The sequence below is a fragment of the Phalangium opilio genome, unplaced genomic scaffold (genome assembly GCF_054372755.1).
Source record: "Phalangium opilio isolate 3A_F unplaced genomic scaffold, DU_Popi_V2 ptg000039l_2, whole genome shotgun sequence".
In the NCBI taxonomy this organism is placed as follows: Eukaryota; Metazoa; Arthropoda; class Arachnida; order Opiliones; family Phalangiidae; genus Phalangium; species Phalangium opilio.
The window spans coordinates 2,121,541-2,139,049 of record NW_028324163.1 but is presented as its reverse complement, the minus strand read 5'-3'; the positions used below and the strand labels follow the sequence as shown (position 1 = coordinate 2,139,049).

At 37.6% G+C, this 17,509-nt stretch overlaps 2 protein-coding genes across 6 annotated transcripts; one reads left to right on the top strand and one right to left on the bottom strand.

Moving 5' to 3' along the window:
- Positions 1 to 7,225: 7,225 nt before the first annotated feature.
- Positions 7,226 to 9,186, bottom strand: LOC149680220 (uncharacterized). 3 transcript variants are annotated; one of them, XM_089834563.1, is made up of 8 exons: positions 9,041 to 9,186; positions 8,744 to 8,959; positions 8,467 to 8,588; positions 8,206 to 8,410; positions 7,939 to 8,120; positions 7,834 to 7,873; positions 7,651 to 7,752; positions 7,226 to 7,381 (listed from the first exon to the last, which is right to left on the bottom strand). In XM_089834563.1, exons 2-8 carry the CDS (start codon positions 8,946 to 8,948, stop codon positions 7,281 to 7,283), a joined length of 957 nt encoding a protein of 318 aa, XP_089690689.1. In that variant the 5' UTR covers positions 8,949 to 8,959; positions 9,041 to 9,186; the 3' UTR covers positions 7,226 to 7,280. The 3 variants fall into 3 exon arrangements, 2 of the variants coding, with proteins under 2 accessions (XP_089690689.1, XP_089690687.1); XR_016365597.1 differs by having other exon boundaries at positions 7,451 to 7,873; positions 9,041 to 9,183; XM_089834561.1 differs by having other exon boundaries at positions 7,651 to 7,873; positions 9,041 to 9,183.
- A 47-nt stretch (positions 9,187 to 9,233) lies between these two features.
- On the top strand, positions 9,234 to 13,257 carry LOC149680219 (uncharacterized). 3 transcript variants are annotated; one of them, XM_089834558.1, is made up of 5 exons: positions 9,234 to 9,579; positions 9,709 to 10,102; positions 10,176 to 10,339; positions 10,473 to 10,538; positions 10,898 to 13,257. In XM_089834558.1, exons 2-5 carry the CDS (start codon positions 9,826 to 9,828, stop codon positions 13,091 to 13,093), a joined length of 2,703 nt encoding a protein of 900 aa, XP_089690684.1. In that variant the 5' UTR covers positions 9,234 to 9,579; positions 9,709 to 9,825; the 3' UTR covers positions 13,094 to 13,257. The 3 variants fall into 3 exon arrangements, with proteins under 3 accessions (XP_089690684.1, XP_089690685.1, XP_089690686.1); XM_089834559.1 differs by having other exon boundaries at positions 9,234 to 9,612; XM_089834560.1 differs by having other exon boundaries at positions 9,234 to 10,102; positions 10,898 to 12,493; positions 12,562 to 12,734.
- Positions 13,258 to 17,509: the final 4,252 nt, after the last annotated feature.

Here is a 17,509-nt window from a genome sequence, read left to right as displayed (position 1 = left end):
TTTCGGACGTAAATCTCCTGCATTTGGTCCCGAACCATGGCCGACGTTGAGTGGTGGGACGCAAAAAATGCGACTTCACACAAATTTACGCAACTTTTCGGGCAGCCAAATGTAGCAGAGTAGAGATTGTCCTGAAAAGCTACGTAAATCGAGTACATGAATCGAAATTGGTCCCTTTTCAGGCGATGCCCGAGAAGAGACAGCTAGAAAAATCGAAATTGGTCCCTTTTCCGTTGGAAAATTGAGTTTGGTCTTTACTCACCCAACAAAAGCGGCACGAGTTAAAGCAAGACATCTTTAGTTGGACTTTTAAGAGCATAGCTGAGCAACTGATAACTTTCTTCACGAAACACGGAGCTTATATACTAAATGATCGAGAGCAGATTTAATATTAAACAATTTCTCTAGATAAAAAAATTTATTTTTTTAAGGACCACACCCTGAAACGTACTATTAAAGCCGAACGTCTTATATAATAACCGCTTGAAAACAGGTTGAAACCGGCTCAATCTAACCAGGGCGTTGTCTTTTTTATTGGAATCGGGTAAGGTCAATTACCTAACTACGTAGATTTTTCAAGGGTAACGACTTTAAAAGTTTAAGAATTTTTATAGTTTTTTTTTTGATGAAGATAAACGGCGTGTTTTTTAAGATCGTCCATAGCTCAGTGGGTAAAGGCAGGGTGTACTAATGTGATACCCAAAAAGGTGGCGAGTTCAAATCCCGGCCAGTCTACCGAGCTATGGACGATCTTTTTATGTATAAAATAAGGTTTGTTTAAGAAGTTGGGGTTAGTTGATAAACAGGCGTTAGTCATGAATGACGACTTTTTTTAACTTTAGCGTCTAATACGTGTCTAGATATATACCCAAACAATACCCAATCAAGTTTTAAAAATTATTTGCATCAACCTTTGAACTTGACTAGTGATTTTGAAGTTGGGTTAGCGGAAATCATATTTCCAAATCATTGCGAAGAGTTTAACAAGTTTGAAATTCAGGTCGTAAGTGATCCAAACCGTGACAACTATGCAGCTGTTAGAGAGCCTGTTGAATATCAAAAAATAGAGATACCTGTCAATCGTTATACCAAGACCAAAGAGTACGAACTGCCTCAAAATTTTGTCGAGCTGTTAAATGATGATGTAAACGGTCATCCGTATTTAAAAGGCAAATTATCTTTTAAATTAGTGAATAAATATAAAGACGGGGCCCTGGGAAAACAGTTAGATACAAACTTTCCCGTTTACCTGCAAGTTTTAGGAGAGGAAAGCATACGGTTCAAAATACCAGCTGATTCCCCCTTGACCACATTATTTGAATTTAAAGAGAATAATTACGAAGATGTTCCATATATATCCAAATATCCTGTATCAAAGCATGCTAAAAATATAAGTTTAAATTACACTAATAATTACGTGGAAATCGAAATTGATAATGTTGAAGATAGTTTTAAAAAAAAATTTGATTACAAGTACATTCCCAAAGCCGCCATTAAACGTAAAACAAGCCATGAGGTTCCGCCGATAAGAAAAAAGCCTCAACCAGAATATAAACCTGTACCGCCATCTATACCTATTTTACCGCGAACTACGCCTTTTCTTCCGATACCTATTGCTACGACTGAACCCGCAGTACTTGTACAACCACAGCCAGCTAAAATAACCCCTCCACCCAAAATAACTATTCCAAAACAAACCTTCCCAGAGCCTAAACCCTACTATCCAGCATTTCCGAAAATTGACCCACCTAAAACGACCAATTCGCCAACCACTAACCCAACCCCTCCAAGTTCGACTAAACCGATACCTCCAAGTTCGGATAAACTAATACCTCCGAGCTCAACTAATTCAGCCGCTACTACAACGATTAATTCAGCATCTACCACAACAACTAAACCAACATCTACTACAACAACAACAACTAGGCCAACCCCGTCTACTTCAGATCCCTTAAAGATTCTGACTACAGAGCCACCAAAGGCTGAATTACCAAAGTCAAAGCCGGAGCCAACGAAGTCCGAACTACCAAAACCAAAGGCTGAATTACCGAAGTCAAAGCCGGAGCCAGATCCCCTGAAACTTCCGGATCCCCCCAAAATTCCAGCTCCGGACCCATATAAGCCTGATCTATCAAAACAAGAGGCCCCGAAACCCTCTACCTTCGAACCACTGACGCCGACCCCCTCGCGAACGGAGGTTGAGGAAATATATATATTTCCAGACCCCCCAAAACCTGACTTACCGAAACCCGACTCACCGAAACCCGACTTACCGAACCCCGACCTATCGAAGCCCGACCTATCCAAGCCTGATCTCTCAAAATCTCCAGACTCTACAACATCCTCTACTTTTGAGCTACCCGTATTACCGACCCCCTCCCCACCACCGGTTGATGAAAAACCCTTGTTTCCGCAGCCGGTTGATCCGCCAAAGAAAAAACCCGAGCCAATTATCTCTGAAAAGTCTAAGCAAATTAACCCCGAAGATTATGATAACTATAAGATATTGTTCTTACCGCAAACTTTTAGAGCCAGTAAAACGCCAGAGAAAAACGCCGAAGGGCTTTATAGAGCCGTAACGCGTACTTTAGAAAAATTAGTATTAAAAAAAATTGAAGTAACATATCACACTATAGATAATCGGGGTGATGCTATCATGTATAATTTTAAAACACCGGAATGGGTGGAAATTAAATTTTCTCCCCAACTAGCTAAATTGCTCGATCTTGACCCCAATAAATACTACACAGGACGCAATCAATCTGGTCCTTTGAGGATGACGGTACAAGAATATACCATAAACGAAAACAATGCATATCTAGAATATCGAGTCAATAGAACCATAAAGCGCTATACCCCTTGGGAAGAACCGTGGCTTTATTTCTTTTTTAAAATGTCAGGCGAGTTTAGATCGACAGATGATTATAAGATTTATGAAGAAATTGCTGAAAACCTCCAAATAACTGCGCGCAATTTTGACCCTTTAAGATTGCAACAGGCCGAATTTAGCGTTATTAAACAAGGAGTGGAGCATTATTTTAGAGTCCATTGTCCAGCAAAAATTGAAATGCTCTTCCCAAAAGAATTGCGTGATATATTAAATTTAGAAGCTGAATACGTTGGTGGGACGTTTCTATCCACTAAACCTTTAGAGCGTAATTTTACGCATTTCAAAACAACTAATGACACATTTGTCAATTATCGCGTTCATGACTCGCTAATGTATCTATTTACTAAGACTAATTTTACAAAAATTAAAATACCCGCGGGCGAATATACCTGCGATTTGACGGCGACCGGGGCCGTAATTCCCTTCTCTTTACATTTAAAAATTATAAATCAGTTATTGGGTGTTCAAAAATATATGCCTCGCCAGTATTTTAAAATGTACATTCTCAAAACGGAAACGGAAAATAGATACTATGTTCGTCTCGAAATAGAGCCAGGTGTTCGCGTATCGGTAGCTGGTCCAATGGCCAAATTATTTAACATTCCCGAAGAGGGAGAATTTTTTAAACACAGTCACTCGGGAGTAGCTTTGGTAAATCCCCGATTAAGATCAATGACATTGACAGCTAATAATAATTTTTGGACTAGCGAATACGATGTGGATAGATTTCCAGAAGATCCCGACTATGCTGACCAACCGTATGTACCCGGGTCTCAAGGCAAACGAGTTGACAATTACGCATGCGAGATTCCTTCCGGGGTATACTATCATATTAGCGATGTTTTAAGTGCTATGAGCGAAGCCATGTCGCCGACGCATAGAAAAAGTCTAAAATTTACGCAGAATGTAGACGGAACCGTGACGGTTTCAAAATTAAACGATACGGTCTCAATTTTGTTTCCCAAAACAACACCCGGACGAGGATTGGGACGATTGCTGGGTTTTAGTAGTAATCAGTTGGATCGGTATATCAATAACGAGACTTCGGATTACCCCGCGGATATCATGAGAGGCGTCGATGCCATGTTTGTTTATACCAATATTATCCGTCAACAAGTAGTGGGTGGTGGTCAAGCCTATCTGCTACGTTTCATAAAAATGCCGGCTTTTTCGCTGCTAGACGAGGAGAACCAGGAAATATTTAATAATATCGACTTTTATCCAATTTCAACCAGCGATATACAAGAAATTGAAATTGAATTGAAATCCGATTACGGGGAAAATATCCCGTTTAATTTAGGCAAAGTATATATTAAACTGTTTTTTAGGCGTCGAGGTCAATAGAACTTGAGCAATGGTACCTAATAGATACACTCTGTATTTCCAAAGAGGATCGTCCCTTCCGGCTTTACACGCAAACGTTTTCCAATCTGGGGGTCGTTTTAGTGTTGGCGGTATTTTCAATTCTTTATTGCGCAAAATTACACCCTTTATTAGGCCGGCCATTAGTACTTTAGCGTCCGAAGCTGTTGGGTTAACGAGTAGAGTAATTAGCGATGCCCAAAACCCCGGAATATCACCTCGAGAATCTGTTGTTGTGAAATCAAGTATGGCGAGGCAATAACGTAGTTAATTTAACTTTATTAGTAAAAATTAGCGTTTAGTTTCGTAAATAAAGAGACATAAATAATAGCGCGAGGTAAAGAGAGAGAAGAGTGCTCACGTCGATCACTAAAGCCGGTCTAATCTGATTCCCTTCTACACTAGCAGACTATAGTTCGGTTTGGTTCAATTCGATTCAGTTCAGGTTAAATTTATCTCGGAGACCTTTTTATACCTATATATCTGAACACTCCCCCTCTCTGAGATCAATTTCTTATGTATATTACAGATTTCATATTATAGCATTTTTAACATATTACAACAATTCGTAAATTTAGATCTATTCAACAATTTAGTAAAAATATCCGCGACATTCAATTTAGATGGTATAAATTTAACATTGAAATATTTTTCCTCTAATTTTTCTCTTACAAAATGATACCGAATGTCTATATGTTTTGATCGTTGATTTTCAATGTTATTATGGGCGAAACTCAGTGCGGATTGACTGTCGCTGAACAGGGTTGGCATAGGTAACTTGATATTGAAGCAATTCAGTTCATTCACTATAGGTCGCAGCCATAAGAGCTCCTTGACTGCTTCTGCTATCGCGACGTACTCTGCCTCCATCGTAGATAAGGAGACTGACTTTTGTTTTAAAGATCTCCACGTCACGGGTGATTGTCCCACAAAAGTTACGTAGCCGCACATGGAACGTCTGCTATCTCTATCTGATGCCCAGTCACTGTCTGTATAAATCGTCAGTGACAGTTCCGTACCCTTCTTGTACACTAGTCCTTGAGATGCTGTAGATATCACGTATCTTAATAGTGTGCACAAGATTCTCCAGTGTTTGCGTCCAGGGTTGCTGTTAAATTGAGACAGTGCTACTGTAGCGAAAAGAATGTCCGGTCTTGTTCTCTGTGCCAGGAACAATAATGAGCCCACTAATGATTTGTAAGGGTACTTGCTCATTTCGTTAATTTCTTCTTCCGTTGTGGGACAGTCGGCTCTCGTCAAGATTGCGCTTTCGTTGATTGGCAAGCTTACAGGTTCATCGCAGGTGATGTTATATTTCTTCCCAAGTTTGTTGATATAAGACTGTTGGTGGATCTTGATGGTGCCATCTTGTTCTAGGTCGAACTCTACGCCAAGTAGTTTACGTATAGGCCCCAGGTTTTTAATATCATAGATTTCTGATAATCTTCGGTAGACTTCTTGTAAATCCGCATTTGTTTTACCCAACACGATTAGGTCGTCAACGTATACCAAAATTATGGCGCGATAGGGTAAGAAATAGATACAGTTGGTTCCCATCAATTTTGTTAGTCCTATCTTCTGAAATGTTTTGTCCAGCTTGATAAACCAGCGCCGGCCGCTTTGCTGTAGTCCATATAACGCTTTTCGTAATCTCAGACAGTGGCTCTCGGTATTAGCTTCTTCGAATCCGGGTATCATTTTCATGTAAACATCATAATCCAGGTTTCCATATAAGTAGGCGTTCTTCACATCAAAATGCTTTTGTAGCCATCCGAAGTGAACCACAAATATAGCAATAAAGAAACGTATCAATGCGAATTGTACGACCGGTGAGAAAGTGTTATCATAGTCCACGCCCTCCGTCTGTCCGAATCCTTGTGCTACCAATCTCGCCCTATATCGTACAATATTGCCCTCAGGGTCACGCTTTAGCGCATAAACCCACCGGCATCCTATCACCTTTTTGTGTGTTGGTTTCTCCGTTACTTCAGCGACCTTCCGTTCTTTAATAGTGGTGACCTCTTCCTGCATAGCTGCTATCCATTCTGACTTCTGTGGCGATGATATGGCTTCCTTATAATTCTGTGGTACTATAATTTCCGTTTCCTTAGTTTCAAATATTTCTGATATGTCGTCATCAGTAATGCTTGATAACAACGCGGTTACGTCTAAGTTCTTTTTATTGAAGTCAAATAAGTTGATGTCATAGGGTAGCCCTTCTTGTTGAATATGTGCAAGTAATTCTGGTCTTGACCGGAACATCTTTCCCTCCTCATCGTAAAAATAGATGTCCGCTTGTCCTTTGGATCTTCCAGATTTCCGAATATGTACATGTCGTCTCCACCCAGGCGGCAGTTCTCCCTTTTCGTTCTGTTTCCTTTCTGGTTCGCCCTTACAAAAACATTCTATAGACATTTATTTAGAGTAGCTATATAAAATATCTATAGCGTATTTTTTAGAATTTTTATCGAACACATCAATAGAATGTCTTTAGCAAATGGGTCATTTTTATAAAGAATTATTTTAGATTATTTTTAGAAATTCCTTTAGATTCTATAGATTGGATTCTAGGTTTTGTTTAAAAAGTTTCTAGGTTTTGTTTAAAAAGTTTCTAGGTTTTGTTTAAAAAGTTTCTAGGTTTTGTTTAAAAAGTTTCTAGGTTTTGTTTAAAAAGTTTCTAGGTTTTGTTTAAAAAGTTTCTAGGTTTTGTTTAAAAAGTTTCTAGGTTTTGTTTAAAAAGTTTCTAGGTTTTGTTTAAAAAGTTTCTAGGTTGTGTTTAAAAAGTTTCTAGGTTGTGTTTAAAAAGTTTCTAGGTTGTGTTTAAAAAGTTTCTAGGTTGTGTTTAAAAGGTTTGTAGGTTTATTTTAAGAAGTTTCTGGGTTTATTTTAAAACGTTTCTAGGTTGTGTTTAAAAAGTTTCCTGAATTTGAAATAAATTTTCATTTATCTTTAAATTAATATAAAAAACCATCACATGTTTAAAAATGCTAGGTACCCGTTTATTTTGAAATAAAACTACATTTTATCTTCAAGTAACCATATATTTAGTATTTATCTCCTTTACTTTGTTTGACAATGAATCCATAATTTCTCTTTTCGTCGCAGTGGGATATCTTTTCATTGTATATCCTAAAAAATATTTAGGGTGATCCTGATCAGGCTCAATGTAAATAAAAAACTTTAGACGGAAATAGTCACCACAAAGAGAGTGAGATCAGGCTAATTGTAAATAAAAACTACAGACTGAAATAATCACAACAGAGGAAGAGAATCAGGAGATTAACACATATATACCATATGGCCATTGCTCTCGAGATTCCGTTCAAAGTTTTAAAGTTATATACAAATTTTTGTATTTTCATTAATTTTAGATTAGAACCAACAGCCTTTAAACTTACCAATAATTGCTTCTAATTTGATTTTATCCAGACCTGGCTTTGGTGCTTTCCCTTTATGGGCGTTACTTTGCCGCCCAGTTAGTGACTTCCCTATCAAGTCCTCTGTTGTAAATAAGTGCATAAGGAGGGATCTGGCTAGAACTGTTGGCCCAGTAGAAGTTCTTAACATCATGGATAATATACCTTTACTAACGTTTACAAGGTTTCCAATTGAAACCATAACCTGAAACAATATTTTTTTTTGTTGACATCTATCATAATATCAATCAGACGCTAAAGATTTCTTACATTTTGAGCATCATCTGAATTTTTTGGTCGAGATGTAGGAGATGAACTTGTGGAGATGGTATCATCCAAAGCAGATACATTGCCAGCCGTAACTGATGATTGAAAAGTATTCTCGTTACTTGAGATAATTTCCCTGGCAGATTCGACTAATGTTCTTAATTCGGAGAGCAGTGTTTTCCCCTCTACATAAAATAAATGATATATTTATAAGTTAATAAGCCAAAAATTAAAAGAACTCTTTAAATGATCGATAGTAATTATTCAAACCTTTCATTCTTTCAACTTTTTCCAAATTACTTGAATTTTCCCTTTTCAACAATTTGTATTTTTTTTTCAAAGTTTGATATTTATTACATTTGCAAGGCATTGGGCTTAATGGTTTAGTTAAAGAGTCAGAATTTAACTCTGAGGAGCTAGTGTTCAATACTTGTTGCATCAATAATGTTTGTTGATCTTCTTTAACTCTCTTCCTCTATAATCAAGAATAATTGTTAGTTTTATGCTTAAAATTCAGGCCAAATTTGTTACCTCATTCTTGCTAATGCCAGCTGTTTCAGTCGAAATACTAATTGATGGTCGGTCATCACTAAGCCTCCTCAAATTGCTGTTAGCAATTTCAGTCCTTTTAGCTTCCATATCGGAAAACTTACCTAATTAAAAAGAATTAAAGACCTGATGAGGGTTCATTTTTAGACTTCTAGGATTAAAGGGCGATACTCGATAAGGATATTTGTTTACAAAATTTCCGGGTTTTGATAACAGTAAAGAAACTGATTTATTTATCATTAAAAATCCAATGGCCTACCATGGGCTAGCAAAAGTCCCGTAGCTAAAGGTTTTCCATCACTCCAATTAATATCCAACTCCTGCCCAATAAATTTATCAGGGTTTTCCAAGACATTTCTTTTCATTATGCGATTATGTTTTAACATATCTTCTACATTTAAAACATCCCACATATCATCGTCTTTCCATTTTACAACAAAGTAAACAGTTTTAGCCTTGGCCATTGTGTGTTAATCTAAAAGACAAAATCATAAGTGCAAACGTAGGCAATTTGAATTTCTAATAAATAATTAGTGAACATTTGTACGTAACTTACCTAAATAAATTTTGCAATAAGAAATTCTTGTAGTTAAGCACTTAAATTCAACTTCGAAATAGCATAAATTCTAAAGTTCAATATGCGTCGGACACGTAGTTTCGGGATTCCCGTACAAGAGAAAAAGCGGGAAAAGTTAATAATACGGCACAGCCAGATATATAGAGATCCAGCGTTCATGAGCCGAGGAGCCAGACGTCACGTGATCCGTTAAGAAGGAAATACGAAATTTTTTGGGGGGTAAAACGGCGCGCGCATACTAGCTGACTGGAACAGGATATATAGCATATAGAATATAGATGTTTACAGGCATGGAGGATTCCTACCATTAACACAAGGAGACCAAGCGACTTAGAGTGTAAAATCGTCTGCTATTTTACACTCCAAATTGCCTGGTCTCCTTGTGCAAATGGTATGAATCCTCCTTGCGTATAAACCTTAATTGTAAAGTATTCCGCGGTCCTTATATTTCCTGCCAGCAAAATATTATTAATTTTAACAAATAGAGTTAATTTTTCAAAATTAATTGGTATTAACCGGTATTAACGAAACTTTTGATAGTTTATGATAAAGTAAGATAAGGGTCATAAATGTTTAATAAACATTTTCTGCTGTTGGAATTAGTAAGCCTTGAATAAACATTTTCTGCTGTTGCCTGTTGGAATTAGTAAGCCTTGGAGTGTAAATTATTGAAGATATCATCGGGAACTTTCTCGGAAAGGATCAGCTGTTTAAGGACTATACAAGATTTTAATGTCCAGTTGAGGTTTTTGGCACTAGACGAAATGGGAAAAGTTGCGAAGTCAAGTCTTTGGAAACAGCCGTATTTTACTGGAGTTTTCCGAATTCCAAGAAAGACTGAATATAGAATTCGAAATGCTAAAAACAAGAGAAGCAAGAATTTAGTTTTTGAACCTGATCCCAATGTTCAGAATCATGAACCTCTCGATGTATTAAACAAGCCCTCAACATCTACCATCGGAGTAAATAACCATCTCAAACATATGACCTTGCGCGCGAGCTCAACAATATCTTCAGACAGTTTGGTGGATTCTACCCAAGGTATAAAACAAGAAGGAAATATTGTTTACCCTAGGTTATTATTTAATTAAAACTATAATTTTAAAATTTATAGATATTATTAGATCGACAAACTCCAGTATTTATGATTGTGAATCTGGGTCTGAAAAAACGTCGGATCATTCCATTCCATTCGATGGTCAACCACAGTTTAATGACATTGGGCCCGAAACAAATTATTGCGATGTTCGAAATTCAGATCCCACCGAATCTAATGATGTAAGTCTGTCATGGTATAAAAATAGGTGACTGAAATAGGAGTTAGTTATTTACTGAATTTGTTTTTTAATAAATATACACCTGACATGTGAACGCTAAGTTCAGTTAAAAAATGTAATTTTCCTATTTATAGGGTGATAGAATTTCCGAATCAGGCTCCGAAGGGGTTGATGAGAAACAAGATCATGAAGACACTCTAGTAAAAGCAGAACCACATATCTTTCAGCTGTATTATGTGACTTAATCTATATGCTATTATTAATTTGTTTACAAATATTAGTAAATTTCCTCTAGGCTCAAGTTTTTTATCTTATATAATTATTTGTAACGATAGATTAAGTCAAATTATATAAGCTATATCCCGAGATAAAAAGCTGTAGTGCAGAGGGTGAATTTTGAGAATTATCTCAAATTTAGCCGTACTTTGAGGTCTTTTGGTTAGGATTAAAAAGCAAGCATTCAATTAAGGATGCTTATACGCACGCAAGCTTTTTATGGCCATTACACAAAAATCTATTATTATGCTTGAAATATACTTTTCTTATGTTATTCTTTTAGGATGAAGAGCTCTATGCTGGTTCATCTATCACATTAAGACAAAGTCTGTTGCTGACTATGGCGCATATTATACGTTTCCAAGAAAGCAAAGAAGCAACGGCTTCGTTACTAAAGCTTTTGAGTTTTCATATGCCTAGCGATACTGAATTACCACAAACTTTATATCGCTTCTATAAAAATTTTGATCATTCAAAGTCGTTATTCACATTTCACATGTACTGTGCTAAATGTTGTGCGTACATTGGAAAAACGTCAAAATGTTGCCAGTTTTGCCAGTGTTTGGTATCTTATGAAAGAGCTTTGGAAAATGGAAATTATTTCCTCGTATTTGATATTGAAAATCAAATTCAAACAATTTTACAAAAACATGAGGCTACCAAAGAGAAATTTAAGCCAAGAACCAATTTGCATCCATTGCAAGAGGGATATTGTTACAAAAAATTGGGCTTGGGAAAGAATGACCTTTCAATCACATGGAATACCGACGGGGTACCTGTATTTCACTCATCTAACTTCAATATTTGGCCATTACTGTACGTTCTCAATGAATTGGAATATTCCGGCCAAAAAGATGTTCAGCTGGCTGCTTTGTGGTTTGGAAATGGTAAACCAGACATGAACACTTTTTTAAAACCATTTGTAGACCAAATAAATAAGCTGTCATCCGAGGGTTTCAAGTATAAACGTGCAGGTGCAAATAAGGAGAAACTAATAAAAGTATTCCCAGGGCCTTTGACGTGTGATTCAGTGGCACGTTGTACCTTGCAAAATTTAAATCAGTTTAATGGAGCCTACGGGTGTAATTGGTGTTTAAACCAAGGCGAAATGGTTTTGAGAGGTGACGGTCATACAAGAATATACGAAGCAGGAGAATTTGAGAAAAGGGACGAGGCACAGATGAAAAGAAATGCAAAAACAGCGATACAAATTAAAAAACCAGTTAACGGAGTCAAAGGATTTTCTATATTAATGCTCCTTAATTATTTTAACGTAGTTAATGGATTCGTAGTAGATTATATGCATTCTGTCTGTCAAGGTGTGGTGAAAGCAACGTCATGTATGTGGTTTGACTCGTCTAGCTATCAACGTGAATATTACCTTGGAAGGAAAATTGATGAGATAGATAGCATATTTCTCTCGCTAAAGCCCATCGACGAGATTACAAGAACACCGAGAACAATAAAAGATCGAAAACAGTGGCACGCTAATGAATGGCGTTCGTGGCTCCTTTTTTACTCACCTGTAATTTTAAAGAATTACCTCCCTGACATATATTTTAAACATTGGATAAATTTAGTGCTCAGTGTGAAAATTTTGCTATCAGCCAAAGTTTCACCTGAAATGATTCTAGAAGCTGCCAACTATCTGAGAATATTTGTTCAACAATATTCTGGATTGTACGGAAACGATACTATGACCTTCAATGTCCATTTGCTTCTTCACTTGCACGAAACTGCAACTAATTGGGGACCTTTATGGGCTGTATCATGTTTTCAGTTTGAAAACATGAATGGCAAGCTTATGAAACTCTTTAATGGAACACAGAAAGTGCCCCATCAAATAGCTGAAAAATTTGCCATTTTAAGTCATATCTCGGTAATATCTGACAAAGCTTTTTCAACTTCTGCATCAGACATTCAAGATTACTTCTTTGATTTGCTTAGAGGGTACCCATTGCTGAAACGAATTTGTATAGTGAATGATTTAAGTTTCGCTCACGGTTTACCAAGAGAGTGTGTGATAACTAGCGCTGTTAAATTAGCTTTTCAACCATATTTGGGAAACGGAAACATTTCAAATTTGAAAACTGCACGGGAATTTACAAAAATAACGACTTTTGGTCGCACAATTTGTTCTCACGAAGTAGCCAAAAGATGCAACTGCGGAATAAAGTTAAAGAATGGGTCCTTTGGTATAGTTCAAGGTTTATACAGGTTAAAGGATGGCATCTGCAACTGTCTTTCAATTAATTGTTCCTGTAGTTTCAATTTTTTTGCAATTGTGAAAGAGTTAAGAATATATCACCAGTCGCAAATGAATAATCAAATTTCTTCTAAATGCAAATTTACCAACAAAATATTGGCTTACCCAGTATCGGATATAAAAGAAAAAGTTTTGGTCCTTGGCACAAACACTCCAAAATTTGCTGGTTATATTTATGTAATCGAAATGCCCAACTTTTATGAATGTGATTAATTGATGTAAAATTTCTTTAATATAGCTATTTCAGTTTTTTAAATTATCTTTATAACTCAAATACTATTGGTGAAAATAAATATTTAAAATTTATTCGTTAAAGCTCTTGAGAAAAATAAATTTTGATTCTTAAGATTGTGAAAAATAAAGAATATTTTTCAGCATTTTAAAGAATATTTTTCAGCATTTTAAAGAATATTTTTCAGCATTTTAAACAGATTTAATAGAATTGTTTTGAAAAACATTGTTTAGAGTGCTTCTTAGAATTTTAAAAAATAAATTCTAAAGGTTTTTCTATAGCACAATCTATATGCTTTAGAGCACCATAGGAACTCTTTAGAGCTCTATAGGACTTCTTAGAGTTCTTTTAGAATGTTTTTGTAAGGGCGTGTATTTTCTCCAGTTGTTTCGGTCGTTCCTCTACTCGTCTATCCCTTGGCTCCTCAATTTGCCCTTCTATTCGTTCTTCTACTTGTCTATCCAGTTGCTCCTCGGCTTGCCCTTCTATTCGTTCTTCTATGTCTTCTGGTGTTTCTTCTTCCTTCGCTTCGGGGCATGTATGTTCTGTCGGTTTGCTTGCACTAAGGTGAAAGTTCAATAGGGTTTCTTCTACTGGCTGGTTTAAATACTCCATGCCCAATTTCGACTCATCGAAGGCCACGTGTTTCGTTTCAATGGTTTTTCTTTCTTCGGGATAATATATGCGATACCCTCTCGTGCGTACAGCATAACCGATTAAAACACCCAACTTTGCTCTGTGGTTTAATTTGCTCTTCCTTTGTGGTTTATGTAGGTGCACGAAAGCTAGACATCCATATCGCTTCAAATAATTGACGCTTGGTTTACGTCCGTTCCAACATTCGAATGGTACCTTGTCTCCAAGAATTGAATGTTTTACTCGGTTCTTGATGTAAGCCGACGTCCTTACTACCTCAGCCCACAGGTTTAATGGTAATTTTGCATCATGGAGAAGTGTTCTTGTCATATCGAGTAGTGTCCTATTGATCCGTTCTGCTACGCCATTCATCTGCGGTGAATAGACGTTGGTTCTCTGATGTACGATCCCTGATTCTTCACAGAGTTTCGTGAAGTAGTCAGCACAATATTCGAGGCCGTTGTCAGTTCTGATCGCTTTAATCTTTACTTGGGACTGATTTTCGACTTGTTTCTTGAACCGTTCGAAACAGGCAAATACCTCGTTCTTCCGTTCCATAACATAGATCCAAATAAAACGGCTGTGATCATCAATAAACGTCACATAATAGCGACCTCCCCCTATCGAGGTGATAGGTGACGGGCCCCATACATCCGAATGTATCAAGTCGAGGATGTTCTCGCTTCTCTTATGAGCAATATTGGTATGGCTTTGTCTCGTGCTCTTACTCAGTGCGCACGACACACAAACTCCCAGTTCTCCGTCTACATTTTCTAAACCATGTAGCATCTCATTTTTCGCCATATACCTCAAATCTTGGCTATTTATATGTCCCAATCTCTTGTGCCATTTTTCCATTGCGTTGTCCTTTGTACCCGCCATTTGAGTTTCATACTTGATTGTCTCCATTAGTACGGATGCATTCGACAATGTGTAGAAATTATCTTCCGCTAATGGAGCAGTGAAGGCGAATTTCCCATAGTTATCATAAACTGTATATGCCGCTCTGCATATGACTCCTTTATATCCAGCTTGATCAATGAGACGTCCTGATATGAGATTCCTTCGCATACTTGGTGTGAATACCACATCTTTTAGTAGAAACGTGTCTCCCTGCTCATCATCGATTTGAATGCGGATATCTCCGGTTCCTCTGATTTTTGAAATTCCCTCACCGCAAGCTGCGTCTCCTGATAAGGGTTTATAATTCAGGAACCATTCGCGTCTGTTGCAGAAGTGATGAGTTGCTGCCGTATCAATGATCCATGCGTTCGATGTGGATGTCGTTGACAAATGGGCTGCCGCTATGAAAGCGCGTCTGTCTGACTTGTCTCCGCGTCTTCGCTATGGTTTACGGCATTCATGAGACTTATGGCCGGTTTTTCCGCAATTATAGCAGTTCCCTTGGAATGTGTTGCGTTGGTAGTGTCTGTCAGTAGTTCTGCCTCTACTTTCGTTTCTTCGCGTGCTCATCTGTGTTGCGAAAACCTCAGCTTTCAATTCCTTTATTTTCCGTTTCTCCTCTTGACGAGTGTATTCCGCGAGTAATTCATTTTCTATCTTGGCTGGTACGAAGTCTGCCGCAGGAAAACGGTAAATCTGTTGCACCAAAGAATCATACGACTCAGGCAATGAAGAAATCAGTTGGTATGCTATGTCCTTATCTGACAGTGTCTCGCCAGCTTCCTCTAACTTCTCCCTTATTCCATACAATCGAGTAATGAAGTCCAGCATCGGCTCATTCGGTTCGTAATCGGTTGTGAAAAAGGCTATTCGTAATACGCCAATACGTGCCATATTCGTGGGTTGTAAGACGGTTCGCAATTTTACCCATGCTTCATAAGGGTTTGTAATGTTCTTTATTAAACTTCTTGTCTTCGGTGACAAGCTCAATGCCAATACGGAAAGTGCCTTCTCTTGAAGCACTTTGTAGCCTTCCTTCTCCTCTTGTCCCTTTGGTTCGGTTGTGAGTGTACTCACTATAGTCCATAATCCCCGCTCGCGCAATATCCATTCCATTTTATATTTCCAAGTTGCATAATTATCGGTGTCCAACATCGGTAGTTGTCCGTGTAATATCGAGCTACCCGCTTCCGCCATTTGTACTAATAAGTCACAACCACGACCCTAACTACGCGTTACCGTATACTCGTATGAAAGGCCTATTGTCCGGGTTTAAGCCTCGGTCGCCAACCAACCACGCTCTGCTACCATGTTGTTGTGAAATCAAGTATGGCGAGGCAATAACGTAGTTAAATTAACTTTATTAGTAAAAATTAGCGTTTAGTTTCGTAAATAAAGAGACATAAATAATAGCGCGAGGTAAAGAGAGAGAAGAGTGCTCACGTCGATCACTAAAGCCGGTCTAATCTGATTCCCTTCTACACTAGCAGACTATAGTTCGGTTTGGTTCAATTCGATTCAGTTCAGGTTAAATTTATCTCGGAGACCTTTTTATACCTATATATCTGAACAGAATCGATTAAAAGAAATGTCAAGCAATCTATAAATTCCCTACTACATAAAGGCGTGGACCGGTTCGTCAACACTCAAAGCGGGACGGGCCGAAAACGAAAGAGGACTGCTAAAACAAGCCGGAGCAAACGTGTTAAGCGACGCACTAAACGCGATTTTCTAAACTAAACATGTCGACCTACGAAAGTGTTCTTTCCGACTTTGAAGTATTTGAAAAGCCAGTGGTGAATAATAATATTGTTGGGACTAAAACGACTGCTCATTATCCAATTGCTCCCCTAACTAATGCTAAATATATAGAATTTATCATTCCTCCCTCTAACAATTATCATGATTTGACTAAAAATCTTCTGAGATTAAAATTTCGCGTTTTACACGAGGACGGCACAGCCGTTCCAGATGCGGAAAAAAAAGTCTCGGTAACAAATTTAATAATTGCCTCGCTATTTTGTCAAGTAGAATTATTTCTTAATGGCGTCGCTGTCCAGCAACCTAATAATATGTACCCATACATGGCCTATTTTAAAATACTTTTAAATTATGGACAAACGGCGGCCAATTCCTGGTTAACTTCTATGTTATATTATTTGGATACCATTATCGATCCGGCGGTGGCTTTAGAAGACGCCAATATTAACAAAGAAGATAATGGTATTGGTCGTCGCGCTAAACGCGTGGCAAAATCAAAGACGTGCGATGTAATTGGCGAATTATTTCTGGATATGTTCAAAACGCCCAAATTCTTACTAGATAATATCGAGGTGCGAATTAGACTTCATCGAAGCTCCACGGATTTCGCTATTATTCACAATGAAACGGGCAAAAAGTATAAGATTGATTTAACGGAATGCACCTTGTTTACGCGCGAAATTGAGGTTAATCCCGAACTGCAACTAGCTCACGCCCAGATGTTAAACTCGGGAATAAACGCTCGCTACGAAGTAAACTCTATTGTTATGAAAAATTTCTTAATAACCACCGGAACGCAAGATTTTATTAGGGACAGCTTGTTTACGGGGCAATTACCCTCGCGAACTGTCGTGGCTTTCGTTACTAATAAAAAATTTGTAGGGGAAGCAACTTCTAACCCCCTGGATCTCCAACATTTCAAACTCGATTTCATGCAATTCTCTTTAAATTCACAAAATTATCCCGATATCCCGTTTACGCCTAATTTTGACGACGACCAATACGTTAGATGTTACAATTCTTTATTCGAGGGTCTCGAGATATTAGGTCTTGACCGAGGAAATATAATTTCTTACGATTTATATAAAAAAGGCTTT